This window comes from Lactuca serriola, chromosome 8, assembly GCF_051521515.1.
Source record: "Lactuca serriola cultivar US96UC23 chromosome 8, Lser_US96UC23_V15, whole genome shotgun sequence".
Classification (NCBI taxonomy): domain Eukaryota; kingdom Viridiplantae; phylum Streptophyta; class Magnoliopsida; order Asterales; family Asteraceae; genus Lactuca; species Lactuca serriola.
The window spans coordinates 263258796-263274403 of record NC_136415.1 but is presented as its reverse complement, the minus strand read 5'-3'; the positions used below and the strand labels follow the sequence as shown (position 1 = coordinate 263274403).

Here is a 15608-nt window from a genome sequence, read left to right as displayed (position 1 = left end):
TGATTATACTTACAAGCTTAAGTGTAACTCTGAGACATTGGAAAAGGTTCCATTGTAAGGCAGAGCGAATAAGAAGAATCAACTTAGGCAGAAAGATAAAAGTTTCTCAAATCTAAAAAGATGGGAGAGTACTTTAGTATCAGTTTTTGTGATCATCTTAATGATTAAGAAACCATATCAAAATTATTTCTCTAAGGAAATCTTAGTGCATTCTTATGACTAAGAAGAGGAACTTGAATTGTTGAAATGGTTAAATCAAGAAGATGAGTCATACTTCGTTCCAAAAAACAATTCTTAGAGTTATACTCTAAGATTGTAACTTGAGTGACATGACTTAAAGAAGGTTTAAAACACTTGTCAAATGTAAGAGTAAAAGTTTTCTACTCTTGTACATTTGAAATTGGTAAGTTGTGATGATTTGGATAAAACAAAGACCAACTAAGGCCAATTGTGTGAAGTATTTGTCTTGATTAGAATCCACACTATCCCTTGAATATTTGACACGGAAGTCTTATATGTCAAGAGGACAGTGGGAGTCTTAAAGGTCTTGAAAGTCTCAAGAACTAATCAAGAATAAAACTTGAAGTTCTTCACTAGCACACGACTTGAGGTTTATAACCTATCGTGATGACATATTTTGTGCCCATTCCAGTTAAAGTTGGCTTTGCATATGAGTTCTTAGAGTTCTCAATTTGTTGCACAACAACTTGGAAGCAATGGCAGGCCCTTGAGCTTCCAGGTGGCAAGAAATTAAGATTGAGTTCAATCCATATGAGTTTGGATTTGTCATTATCCTTGTCATGTGGCTATGGTTTTGACAATTCACATGGATAAGAACACATACACCATTAAATCTAAGTGTCATAAGGTTTCTCTCCGATTCATGAAAATGAAGGTGAGGAAACACTTTCACTAAGTAGATTTTAGCTAGATAGCAATTGTGATAATTGCATTCTCAAAGTCGTTAGTGGAGCGTGTGTGGTTTACCGGCACACTAACCTGGACTTGTGAGAAGTGGCAAAAAGGTCTAACCATTATGATTACGACATCCCTCTTCATAATTGTTTAGACACACAGGTGTGCTATCTAAGGGAAGCTATATGATTTTGATAAAGTCTTATCAAAACAATCTAGTATAAGAAATCTGAACTTTGGTAAGAAAGTCAATGAAGTATTGATTTCTAGAAGTCCCGCTGATTTCTGAGTATATGTCAAAGCTAGTGGGAGCATAAGTGTTATGCTAATAATCATTATGCTAGTGGGAGCATGATAATTATGATAAGTATTGCAAGTTAGCAATGTTAATTATAGAAAACAAAAGGTTTCAATTGGGAAAAGTTGTTTTGCTATAATTAAGGGAGAGGAAATTATACTTAATCTCAAATCTATAAGCTTAGATCATGAGGTTTTAATCATTTAGTCAAGGATATATATATATATATATATGAATCTCATGTTGGAATGGTTCAACATAAGGAAATTCTGTATATGGGTCCATTATTTGCGTTCTAAAATTCTATTATGATTACGACATCCCTTTTCATAATCTGAATTATGAGAACTTGGCAAATTAAAATGGAAATGTTATAGCAAAAGACTGGTTTAGTCTTTATGTGAGACATCATGAATCGTGTCCCATATGCTTCGGATATAGGATCGATTACATGTGCTATGAATCATGTCCCATATGCTTCGGATATAGGATCGATTACATGTGCTATATTCATTCTTTCTAAAATTTTCCAAATGCCTAGGGCATTAAGAAGGGAAAAGGTCTAGAATTGGATATGACTAAAAGGATTAAACAATTGTCGAGGACAATCTAAGGTTTACCAAAGATTGGTTGCTCAAGGACAGTTAGAAGTATAGTGATAATTCTGGAAGGACCATATTGACATAATTTGGAAGGAGGCAACTCTTGTTCAGAAGTGATAGTCAAAATGGAATCTAGAAATGTTTCAAAGTTAGATTTTTCAATCTGTTTAAGATTAGGAAACTTAATGCAAGAAGGATGTTTCCAAGGAGTTGATATCCTTTGGAATGCTCTGTAATGATTGTTGTCAAGTCTTTCTGACTTTGTGCATAATCATTACAAGAAGATCAATGAATATAAGTTTAGAATCTAACAAATTTCAGTAAATGGCATGAATTTGGAATTCTTGCATTTGCAGTAAGGATTTGGGAGTGTGAAAAGAGAATCATTGAAGTTATGTTCAATTGATCTAGTTCACAAAGTAAAGATCATAGACAAACATAGTATGCATACTTGGTGTGTGGCATGACTAGTGTTTAGAAAACATAGTGTATATGCTTGGAGCATGGGACAACTATTGTTTTAAATTCAAGAATAAAGTTGATAGCTGAAACAGTATACAATAAATAATGTGTAATCATATGGTGATAAATAAAAGGTGTTTTATTTATGTTCATAGGTTTTGATACAATATTGGATTCAATTATTATTGTGTTTCACTTTGCACGTTTTGACTTCCCGAATAAACTGGGTTATTCTTCCGGAATGACTAAGTTATTCAAACCATCCACAGTTGGTCATATGTTGGAAGTAGATATGAGTTAAGACTGTCATGGGTTGGCTTGTAGAGGTCTAAGGTGTTGGACAAAGGGCTACAACACTCATGAGTGCTCATAAGTTCTGAGTATTGGATTCAACCCGCGCTCATTGGAATCACTTCATGGATTTTATCACGAGTGATCATGAGACGATAATATCTTATATTCTTCAAACCTAGAGATATGAGTTGTTACTATGAGTTGATAGTACATTGATTACACAAAAACGCATTTGGTAACTCGGTGCTATAAAACGTATCTTTGGGTATGATTCAACAAGTAGTAGAACAAGCCATATGAGTCGAAGTTTATCCATTCCTTTTTACCTTCGGGATAAAAGCGATATCTGTGGGCCCCTCGATGATTTGATGATGACAAATGGAAGTGCTCGGCCGAGCCAGGACTGATTTGATTTGTTCAATTAGTCAGTCATCATAAATCGGAAATCGGGAAACAACAAATGGACAGAGAGAATGATTATAATCCATGTCTCAGTTCATATGATATCTAGAATGGAGGAATATATGATCCCTTATCTAATGGACAAGTCATTGACAAAGGTCAGAGTTCATCGACAAGGTCAGAGTTCATCGACAAGGTCAGAGTTCGACAGAAGCTTTTGAGAGCTACGATTTCCAGTTGGTTCCTGAAGTCATACGCAATAATAGTTTTAGACTTATCCAAGTGGGAGACTGTTGGATTAATGTCTAAGTCCATAACTATAATTGGTAAGACTTGACCCGACCCGGCATGGTCCATTTGGGTTGCATGACATCATGCACTTGGATAGACTATAATGAGAGAAATAAGACACTTATGGTTATTAATATATTATAAGTTCTAGCATATTAATAGTAAGAATAATAAGATTATTTAATTAGTATTGATCAAGAATTAATCTAGGATTAATTAAGTGATCAAAAGAAGACTAATTAAATATATGGGTTGATTGTGTAAATCATCCATACTTGTATAGTGGGCTAATGCTCCATGGATAATCAAGTTGGGCTAAAACCCATAGGATGGTCCATGGATGCTCCATGGTGTATTTGAACCCATGGATCCAAGGAAATGGAAAGTCATGACAATTAGGGTTTACCCTAATTGTAACACTATATAAAGATCTTATTCATGACAAAATCGGCAACTAGTATCATCTAGAGAGGGCTAGCTGATTTCATGAGTTGTAGAATTCTCTCAAGTTATTCCAAGTGTATTTGGTGTTGTGTGAACCATTTGAGGTGTCACACTTGGGGCACTTGGCATTCATGCTTCATGAAGACTTTCTACATGAAAGAGGTATGTATTCTATCTTGTTATATTCATTATTTTATATGCTAGATTAGGATAATACCTTGGATGTTCATATTTGTATGTATAATAGAGAAAACATAGATCCAAGGTATTTAGGGTTGCATGTACACTTAGGAGTGTTAGAATGCTCATAACCCAACAAGAACACCTTGGGGAGTAAACTCCTAAATCTAGTTGTTTAGCTATGTAATCTAAGTTATAAACACATTATAAGCTATATAACACTACTAGAGAGAGGTACTCATGATTTGGGATGAAAACCCAAAGATCCGTGAGAGAGAAAATGGCTTTTCTCTAGTTGGAAATGTAACTAATGAACGAATATGGTTCAGATTTCTATTTATAGTCCTGAGATTTTTGGTAGAAAATATTTTATTCCCGGAATGAACATCATAGAGTATTGGAATAACAATGTTGCACAAAACCCTAGTGCATCCACACTCCTGATAACTCTTGAAGTGTAAACCCTGAATTACTCAAACTTATACGGAAAAGTCTGAAAATTTCTCTGTAACTGTTCTAACTTCTATTGGCTTGATATGGTTTGTTCAGAATGGAAATTTCGGGTTGTCACATGAAACAATGCTCATCAAAGCATTGCTTAAATTGCATAAAGGAAACTTATATTGTGGAACTCAAGAATTAAACAATGTTCATCAAAACCTTGCTAAATTGCATAAACTTCTATTGTGGAACTCAAGAATTGAACAATGCTCATCAAAGCTTTGCTAAACTGAAAACACTACATCTATTGTGGAAATCAAGAATTAAACAAATCTCATCAAAGCATTGCTTAAACTGCATAGACTTCAGTTGTGGAACTCAAGAATAAACAATGCTCATCAAAGCTTTGCTTAAATTGCATAGACTTCTATTGTGGAACTCAAGAATTAAACGATGCTCATCAAAGCATTGCTAAATGGCGAAGACTACTTTTATTGTGGAACTCAAGAATCAAACAATGCTCATCAAAGCTTTGCTAAATTGCATAGACTTCTTTTGTGGAACTCAAGAATCGAACAATGTTAATCAAAGCTTTGCTTAAATTGCATTGACTTCTATTGTGGAACTAAAGAATCAAACAATGCTCATCAAAGCTTTGCTTAAATTGCATAGACTTCTATTATGGAACTCAAGAATTTAACGATGCTCATCAAAGCTTTGCTAAATTGCATAAACTTCTAATGTGGAACTTAAGAATGAAACAATGCTAATCTAAGCTTTGGTAAATTACATAGACTTCTAATGTGGAACTCAAGAATGAAATAATGCTTATCAAAGCTTTACTTAAATTGCAAAGACTTTTATTGTGGAGCTCAGGAATTAAACAATGCTCATCAAAGCTTTGCAAAATTTCGAAGAGTACTTATATTGTGGAACTCAAGAGTTAAACAATGCTCATCAAAACCTTGCTAAATTGCATACACTTCTATTGTGGAACTCATGAATTGAACATTGCACATCAAAGCTTTTTGCTAAACTGAAAACACTACATCTATTGTGGAAATAAAGAATTAAACAAAGCTCATCAAAACATTGTTTTAACTGCATAGACTTCAATTGTGCAGCTCAAATTTTAAACAATGCTAATCAAAGATATGCTAAATTGCATAGACATCTATTGTGGATCTCAAGAATTAAACAATGCTAATCAAAGCTTTGCTAAATTGCGAAGACTACTTCTATTGTGGAACTCAAGAATTAAACAATGTTCATCATAACTTTGCTAAATTGCATAGACTTCAAATGTGGAACTCAAGAATGAAACAATGCTCATCAAAGCTTTGCTTAAATTGGATAGACTTCTATTGTGGAACTCAAGAATTAAACAATGCTCATAAAAGCTTTGCTAAATTGCAAAGAATACTTCTATTGTGGAACTCAACAATTAAACAATGCTCATCAATGCTCTACTAAATTGCATAGACTTCTATTGTGTAACTCAAGAATGAAACAATGCTCATCAAAGCTTTGTTAAATTGCATAGATTTCTAATGTGGAACTCTAGAATGAAACAATGCTCATCAAAGGTTTTCTTAAATTGTATACTTTTATTGTAGAACTCAATAATTAAAAAATGCTCATCAAAGCTTTGCTAAATTACGAAGACTGCTTGTATTGTGGAACTCGAGAATTAAACAATGCTCATCAAAACCTTGCTAAATTGCATAGACTTCTATTGTGGAACTCGAGAATTGTACAATGCTTATCAAAGCATTGCTTCAACTGCATAGACTTTAGTTGTGGAGCTCAAGTATTAAACAATGCTAATCAAAGATTTGCTAAATTGCATAGACATCAATTGTGGAACTCAAGAATTAAACAAGGCTAATCAAAGCTTTGCTAAATTGCGAAGACTACTTCTATTGTGGAACTCAAGAATTAAACAATGTTCACCATAGCTTTGCTAAACTGCATAAACTTCTAATGTCGAACTCAAGAACGAAACAATGCTCATCAAAGCTTTGCTAAAATTGCATAGACTTCTAATGTGGAACTTAAGAATTAAACAATGCTTCTCAAAGCTTTGCTAAATTGTGAAGACTAGTTCAATTATTGAACTCAAGAATGAAACAATGCTCATCAAAGCTTTGCTTAAATCGCATAAAGGCAACTTCTGTTGTGGAACTCAAGAATTAAACAATCCTCTTCAAAGCTTTGCTAAATTGCAAAGACTACTTCTATTGTGGAACTCTAGAATTAAACAATGCTCGTCAAAGCTTTGCTAAATTGCATAGATTTCTAATGTGGAACTATAGAATGAAACAATTCTCATCAAAGGTTTTCTTAAATTGCATAGACTTTCATTGTGGAACTCAATAATTAAACAATGCTCATCAAAGCTTTGCTAAATTGCAAAGACTGCTTGTATTGTGGAACTCGAGAATTAAACAATGCTCATCAAAACCTTGCTAAATTGCATAGAATTCTATTGTGGAACTCGAGAATTGTACAATGCTCATCATAGCATTGCTTCATCTGCATAGACTTCAGTTGTGGAGTTCAAGTATTAAAGAATGCTAATCAAAGATTTGCTAAATTTCATAGACATCAATTGTGGAACTCAAGAATTAAACAATGCTAATCAAAGCTTTGCTAAATTACGAAGACTACTTCTATTGTGGAACTCAAGAATTAAACAATGTTCATCATAACTTTGCTAAATTGCATAGACTTCAAATGTGGAACTCAATAATGAAACAATGCTCATCAAAGCTTTGCTTAAATTGCATAGACTTCTATTGTGGAACTCAAGAATTAAACAATGCTCATAAAAGCTTTGCTAAATTGCAAAGAATACTTCTATTGTGGAACTCAACAATTAAACAATGCTCATCAATGCTCTGCTAAATTGCGTAGACTTCCAATGTGGAAACCAAGAATGAAACAATGCTCCTAATGCTATGCTAAATTGCATAGACTTCTATTGTGGAACTCAAGAATGAAACTGATCCATGCATGGATCATGAAAGCCCAAAATGTGATGGATTAGTGATTACTAGTGGGCTAGAAGGTGGTTTGGGCTCAATGGTTGGGTTGTGCATGGTAACCCACAAATTGAATTAGGGTTGCATGAAGACTAGGGCAACATTTTTAAGGCTTCATAAGTGCTAAAAACGTTACTATTTGCTTCATAAAGCCTCCTAGCCGTTTTTGACACTCTTTGGTGGATTAGGGTTACACTTTAATGCTTATGATGACTCCTTAATGCTTCTTATGGCTCCTTAATGAAGCATAGCCGTTTTTTTTTTTCACAAGTCTCATGGACGTTTTTTTTGTGTTCTTTCAAGAGTTACCTTAATTTCTATTTACTAGTTTTAATGAATAATTGGTTGGTTGGCTTGTAACCACCAAATTTGTAATAAAGGCTTCATATAAAGCCAAATTATGCATGGAAAAAGTAATAGACGAATTTTTAATCAAAGAACCCTTTTGTTCACTTTGAATTATTGTTATAATTCACAAATTATCTTGTTAGGACGTGTTCTTGACTTGATACGAACTCAATCCAATAGGTCTTGGATTGTTTTCACCGGTATACAACTTAATAGGTCTTGAGTTGTTACTAATCTATCCATTTCTTTCCATTCATATATCATTTGTGGTTACTATTCTCTTTTAATTTACCTAAACACTACCCTACTCACCAAATCAAGCCCATACACGCATCATAAGTGGTATCAGAGCGCATAATGGATTTTGATGATCCGGAGTTCCTACAAAATCTTCGTGAAGCATTAAGAAACATCCAAGAAGGTGGAAATCGAAGGCAACCCCGCCGTGGTGAACATAGGGTTGTGGAAGAATTCAAGGTGTCTGAATTGCCTGAATTTGTTGGTGGAACTGATCCTAAACGCTACTTGGAGTGGGAAAGGAAGATTGAAAGAATGTTCGAGTTCAAAGAAGTGGATGATGAAAAAAGCTGCAAGTATGCCATTCTCAAGCTAAGTGGTGGTGCTTCATTGTGGTTTGAAGGGCTTAAGGCCAAGAGAACCCGTGAAGGCAAAGAAAAAATTTGTTCTTGGCTTTCTCTAAAACGAAAGCTAAGAAAGAGATATGTTCCTTCTACTCATAGAATTGCCACTTACAAGAAGATTGCTGATTTGAGGCAAGGAAAAATGAGTGTTGGAGAATACATTGATGAATTTGAGAAGTTGTCCTTGATGGGGGGTATTGAAGAAATTGAAGAACAAAAAATGACTCGTTTTCTAAAAGGGTTGAACTACAACATTGCCAATGTTGTGGAGTTATATCCTTATGCTGATTTTGGAACTCTTTGTGGTTTGTGTTTGAAGTTGGAGGGGCAGGCCAAAGCACATTATGGTGGGAGTTCAAGTTCAAGTCTCGAAAGTCCCAAGTCAAAGTCGTGGTCCAAGCCCGAGTCTAGCAATAGACAAAATTCTGTTTCTACTCCTTCTGGTTCTAGTAGTGTTCCCGTTGCTCCTAAACTTACTAGTGGTACCAAAGAAACTAGTTTGGCGAAAATTAGATGTTTCAAGTGTCAAGGTTTTGGTCATTACCAAAATGCTTGTCCAAACAAAAGGGTGGTGACTTTAAGGGAGGCCATTGAATGTCGTGAAGAGTTGGAGGAAGAAGAGAGGTTGGCGGGTATTTTTTATGATACACAACAAGAAGAGGAAGAAGAGGAGGAGGTAGAGTATGAAGCACCGGTGTATGATACAGTTTTGGTGCTTAGAACCCTTAAAACTCAAGGGGTTCAAACCGTGGCTGATATGGATCAACGAGACCAATTGTTTCACACCAAATGTTTGGTTAGAAACAAGTGGTGTAGTTTGATTATTGATGGTGGAAGTTGTACTAATGTTGCTTCTAATGAAATGGTGATCAAATTGGGTTTGTCTACTACAAACCACCCAAAACCATATGTTCTTCATTGGTTGGATGATGGAAGCAAAATAAAGGTGACAAAACAGGTTAGAGTTGGTCTAACTATGGGGTCTTATGAAGATGAAGTGTTGTGTGATGTTATTCCTATGGATGCATGTCATATTTTGTTGGGGCGTCCTTGGCAATTTGATAGGGACGTGTTACATAGAGGGAGGAGCAATGAATATGAGTTGAAACACAATAATAAAAAAATTGTGTTAAAACCCATGTCCCCAACGGCCATAAGGTCCATGAATTCTAAACAAGTAAAAAAACCTAATCTTTCTATGTTTGCTAGTGAAAGGGAGGTGGAGCAAGTTCTTGACAAAGGTGATGTTATCTACATGCTTGTGGCCAAAGAGCATGCAAAGGTGGAGAAGATGGTGCATGGAGAAAACGCTATTGCTGATTTGCTTTTGGAGTTTCAAGATGTGTTTCCAAGCGAATTACCACCGGGTTTGCCTCCAATCCGTGGTATCGAACACCAAATTGACCTTATTCCGGGTGCTCCTTTGCCCAATAAAGCCGCCTATAGATGTAATCCGGAGGTGACAAAAGAGTTGCAAAAACAAATTGATGAACTCATGAAAATGGGTTATGTTCGTGAAAGCCTAAGTCCTTGTGCTGTTCCAGTTTTGTTGGTTCCAAAAAAAGATGGTTCTTGGAGGATGTGTGTTGATAGTAGGGCCGTTAATAACATCACCATAAAATACCGATTTCCTATTCCTAGAATTGATGATTTGTTGGACGAGTTGCATGGTTCTATTGTGTTCTCAAAAATTGATTTGAGAAGTGGTTACCATCAAATTCGTATGCGTGAAGGGGATGAATGGAAAACAGCCTTTAAAACTAAACATGGCTTGTATGAATGGACCATGATGCCTTTCGGTCTAACTAATGCACCTAGCACTTTCATGCGACTAATGAATGAAGTGCTAAAATCTTTTTTGGGCAGGTTTGTGGTTGTGTACCTTGATGATATCTTGGTATATAGCAAGAGCTTGGAGGATCATTTGGTGCACTTAAAACAGGTTTTCGAGACGCTTAGAGCTCAAAAACTCTATGGGAAGCAAGAAAAATGTTCGTTTTTGGTGGAAGAAGTGGCATTTTTGGGTTTTGTGGTGTCAAGAAATGGCGTGTCCGTGGACCCATCCAAGACTGAAGCAATCAAGTCATGGCCTATTCCTACTAATATTTCTGAAGTTAGATCATTTCATGGTCTTGCTTCTTTCTATAGAAGATTTGTTCGTGATTTTAGCACCATTGCAAGTCCCATAACAGGTTGTTTGAAGAAAGGAGTCTTTGCATGGGGAGAAGAAGCTCAAAAGGCATTTGAGAAACTCAAGGCATTGTTGTGTGATGCTCCTATTTTGGCTCTTCCTGATTTTTCTCAACCATTTGAAGTGGAGTGTGATGCAAGTGGAGTTGGTATTGGGGCTGTTTTGATCCAATCCAAACGTCCTATTGCTTATTTTTCTGAAAAGTTGGGTGGTGCTCGTTTGAATTATTGCACTTATGATAAGGAGTTTTATGCTATTGTCCGTGCTTTAGATCATTGGAGTCATTATTTGCGTGCAAATCATTTTATTTTGCATTCTGATCATGAATCCTTAAAGTACATCAATGGGCAACAAAAGTTGAGCACAAGACATGCAAAGTGGGTGGAGTTCTTGCAATCCTTTCATTTCTCATGCAAATACAAGGATGGTAGAAGCAATGTGGTGGCTGATGCACTCTCGAGGCGTTACTCGTTGTTGGTGACTTTGGATGTTCGTTTCTTGGGATTTGAAACTCTAAAGGACCATTATCAATCTGATATGGACTTTGGAGATATGTTTTTGAAATGTGCAGGTGGTCCTAATGGTGAATTTGTGATTCAAGATGGCTTTCTATTCAAAGGCAATCGCCTTTGTGTCCCAAAACATGCAATACGGGAGTTGTTGATTCGTGAAGCTCATGGCGGTGGTTTGGCTGGTCATTTTGGCATTACCAAAACTTTGCAGGTGCTTAAAGAACATTTCTTTTGGCCGAAGATGTTGGGGGATGTAACCAACATAGTGGGCAAGTGTGTTACATGTCATATGGCAAAAACAACTTTCAAGCATGGTGTTTACACTCCTTTGCCGGTTCCTATTCGTCCTTGGGAAGATGTGTCCATGGATTTCATTATGGCTTTGCCTAGAACTCAAAGGGGGAAGGATTCCATTATGGTGGTGGTGGATAGGTTTTCAAAAATGGCTCACTTTGTGCCATGTCATAAAACAAATGATGCCTCTAACGTGGCTGATTTGTACTTTAAAGAGGTGGTTCGTTTGCATGGTATTCCTAAAACAATTGTTTCTGATAGGGATTCCAAGTTTCTAAGTTACTTTTGGAACACTTTGTGGAGGAAAGTCGGTACTAAGTTACTTTTTAGTACATCCCATCATCCACAAACGGATGGGCAAACGGAGGTGACTAATAGAACTTTGGGTGCTTTGTTGAGAGGGTTGGTTAGCAAAACTCAAAAAGATTGGGACATCAAACTTGCACATGCTGAATTTGCCTATAATCGTTCTCCTACTTATGCTACAGGTCACTCTCCTTTTGAGGTGGTGTATGGTGTGAATCCTTACATGCCTTTGGATTTGATTCCATTGCCAAAGGATGAATTGGTTCACAAGGATGCTAATGACAAGTTGAAGGCTATGATGAAACTACACCAACAAGTTCGTGAGAAGATTGAAGCCGTGAATGAGTTGTACAAACAGAAGTCCAACAAGCATAGGAAACCACGTGTCTTTCAAGATGGTGACTTGGTGTGGGTGTATATGAGGAAAGAACGTTTTCCTAACAAAAGGAAAAACAAGTTGATGCCAAGAGCTGAAGGTCCTTACAGAGTGGTGTCACGTGTCAATGATAATGCTTATAAGGTAGATTTGGGAGGAGACCATGGAGTGCATGCTACCTTTAATGTGGGAGATCTTTCACCTTATCTTGATGATGATGGACTTGATGAATTGAGGTCAATTCCTTTCAAAGGGGGAGGGGATGATCCATGCATGGATCATGAAAGCCCAAAATGTGATGGATTAGTGATTACTAGTGGGCTAGAAGGTGGTTTGGGCTCAATGGTTGGGTTGTGCATGGTAACCCACAAATTGAATTAGGGTTGCATGAAGACTAGGGCAACATTTTTAAGGCTTCATAAGTGCTAAAAACGTTACTATTTGCTTCATAAAGCCTCCTAGCCGTTTTTGACACTCTTTGGTGGATTAGGGTTACACTTTAATGCTTATGATGACTCCTTAATGCTTCTTATGGCTCCTTAATGAAGCATAGCCGTTTTTTTTTCATTCACAAGTCTCATGGACGTTTTTTTTGTGTTCTTTCAAGAGTTACCTTAATTTCTATTTACTAGTTTTAATGAATAATTGGTTGGTTGGCTTGTAACCACCAAATTTGTAATAAAGGCTTCATATAAAGCCAAATTATGCATGGAAAAAGTAATAGACGAATTTTTAATCAAAGAACCCTTTTGTTCACTTTGAATTATTGTTATAATTCACAAATTATCTTGTTAGGACGTGTTCTTGACTTGATACGAACTCAATCCAATAGGTCTTGGATTGTTTTCACCGGTATACAACTTAATAGGTCTTGAGTTTGAGACGTGGAAGGTAGGATGTATGTTACTTAGTTCGCGGGGTAAGTTTAGTTTGTAAGCTACGAGGCCGATTCTCGCAATAATCTCAAAAGGCCCTATGTACCTTGGGTTTAACTTTCCACGCTTCTCGAAGCATATCGTGCCTTTCCAGGGCGAGACCTTCAGAAGAACTCGGTCTCCGACCTGGAATTCCAAGGGTTTTCTTCGTTTGTCGGCGTAGCTTTTCTGTCGATCCCTAGCGGCTTTTAGTCGTTCACGTATCTGTACAATTTTCTCGGTCGTCTCTCGAATGATCTCTGGACCAGTGAGGGCGCTATCAGGAACTCGTCCTTTAGCTAACTGAGTGTCTCCCACCTCGGCCCAGCACAAAGGGGATCTGCACTTTCGGCCGTAGAGAGCTTCGAATGGAGCCGCCTTGATGCTCGTGTGATAACTATTGTTGTAGGAAAACTCCACAAGAGGTAAGTGTGTATCCCACGATTTCCCGAAGTCGATCACACAAGCTCGCAGCATGTCCTCTAATGTTTGGATCGTTCTCTCACTTTGTCCGTCAGTCTGCGGATGGTAGGCTGTACTCATATCCAGCCTCGTCCCTAGTGCCTGTTGTAACGATTGCCAAAATCTAGAGGTGAATCTACTATCTCTGTCTGATATGATAGATATTGGGACGCCATGCAATCGCACTATTTCTTTTATATAAGTTCTAGTGAGCTTTTCCATCTTATCCGTCTCTTTGATGGGTAGGAAGTGGGCGGACTTGGTCAACCTGTCAACGATGACCCAAATGGTATCTAATCCACCTGTTGTTTTGGGCAGCTTGGTGATGAAGTCCATTGTGATTCGCTCCCACTTCCATTCTGGTATTTCCGGTTGTTGGAGGAGTCCTGATGGCTTTTGACATTCTACTTTGACCTTCGCGCAAGTAAGACACTTACCTACAAAGGTAGCGATCTCTACTTTCATGTTTGGCCACCAATAGAGCTTTTTGAGATCCAGATACATCTTATCCGAACCCGGGTGGACAGAGTAACGAGTGTTGTGTGCTTCTCTCATAACCAAATCCCTAAAACCTCCATGGCGTGGAGTCCAGATTCGGTCCATAAAGTAATAGGCTTCGTCACCCTTAACCTCCAGGTTTTTATCCATTCCACGCAGAAATTCTCCCATCACGTTCCCAGGCTTTAGAGCTTCCAGCTGAGCCTCTTTGATCTGCGTAGATAGATGTGAGTGTATGGTCATGGTTAGCGACTTGGTCCTTCGTCCGGGATATTCTTTTCTGCTCAGGGCATCCGCTACTACGTTGGCTTTCCCCGGATGATATCGAATTTCGCAGTCGTAATCGTTAAGTAACTCAACCCATCGACGCTATCTCATGTTGAGTTCTTTTTGGTTTAGTATGTGTTGGAGGCTTTTATGATCAGTGTACACCACGCTCTTCGTCCCATACAAGTAGTGTCTCCAAATTTTTAATGCGAAGACGACCGCTCCTAACTCGAGGTCGTGAGTAGTGTAGTTCACTTCATGGTTCTTTAGCTGTCTCGAGGCATAGGCGATAACCTTGCCTCGTTGCATCAAGACACAACCGAGCCCCTGATTGGATGCATCACAGTAAACAACGAAATCTTCTGTCCCCTCGGGAAGGGATAATACTGGTGCGGTGCACAGGGCTCGCTTCAGGGTCTGAAACGCCTTCTCCTGTTTCTCTTCCCAGTCGAATGATACACCCTTCTGTGTTAGCATGGTGAGAGGTTTCGCAATCCGAGAGAAATTTTGGATGAACCGACGGTAGTAGCCAGCGAGGCCTAGAAATTGACGAATTTCCGTAGGCGTCTTTGGTGCTGACCAGTTCTCAATAGCTTTGATTTTTGAGGGGTCCACGTGGATTCCGTCTTCACTGACCACGTGCCCTAAGAATTCTACTCTCCGGATCCAAAACTCGCACTTAGAGAACTTCGCATACAACTTCTCGGATCGCAGGGTTTCCAGGACTAATCGTAAATGGCTTCTGTGCTCTTCCTCGCTCCGAGAGTAGACAAGTATGTCGTCAATAAAGACGATGACGAACTGATCTAGATATGGACGACATACCCTATTCATCAAGTCCATGAATACTGCAGGGGCATTAGTCAGTCCAAAGGGCATCACTACAAACTCGAAATGCCCGTAGCGGGTTCGAAAAGCTGTCTTTGGAACATCTTCCTCGAGCACCCGCAACTGATGGTACCCCGATCTAAGATCAATCTTGGAGAAGTAACTGGCTCCTTGGAGTTGATCGAATAGGTCGTCGATACGAGGGAGAGGATAGCGATTTTTGATCATGAGTTTATTGAGTTCCCTATAATCGATACACATCCGAAATGATCCATCCTTTTTCTTCACGAACAAGACTGGAGCTCCCCAAGGTGAGAAGCTCGGTCTTATGAAGCCCTTGCTAAGCAGTTCGTTGAGTTGTCCGGATAGTTCTTGCATCTCAGCGGGCGCTAGTCGGTAGGGCGACTTAGCTACGGGGGTAGCTCCTAGGATTAGGTCGATTCTGAATTCAACCTGTCGTTTAGGAGGTAGGCCTGGGAGATCCTCCGGAAAGACATCAGGAAAATCGCATACTACAGGAATGTCTTTTGGATCTTTCGATTTCTGGTTAGTGTCGACGACGTGAGCAAGAAAGGCGCGATATTCCTTGCGCAAGTAT

The 15608-nt window shown here is 38.1% G+C and overlaps 1 protein-coding gene across 1 annotated transcript; it reads left to right on the top strand.

Annotated features, from left to right (window-relative positions):
• Window positions 1–8078: 8078 nt before the first annotated feature.
• LOC145068069 (uncharacterized) lies at window positions 8079–11880 on the top strand. The gene is made up of 2 exons (XM_079015059.1): window positions 8079–11276; window positions 11848–11880. Exons 1-2 carry the CDS (start codon window positions 8079–8081, stop codon window positions 11878–11880), a joined length of 3231 nt encoding a protein of 1076 aa, XP_078871185.1.
• The last annotated feature ends 3728 nt before the right edge of the window (window positions 11881–15608 follow it).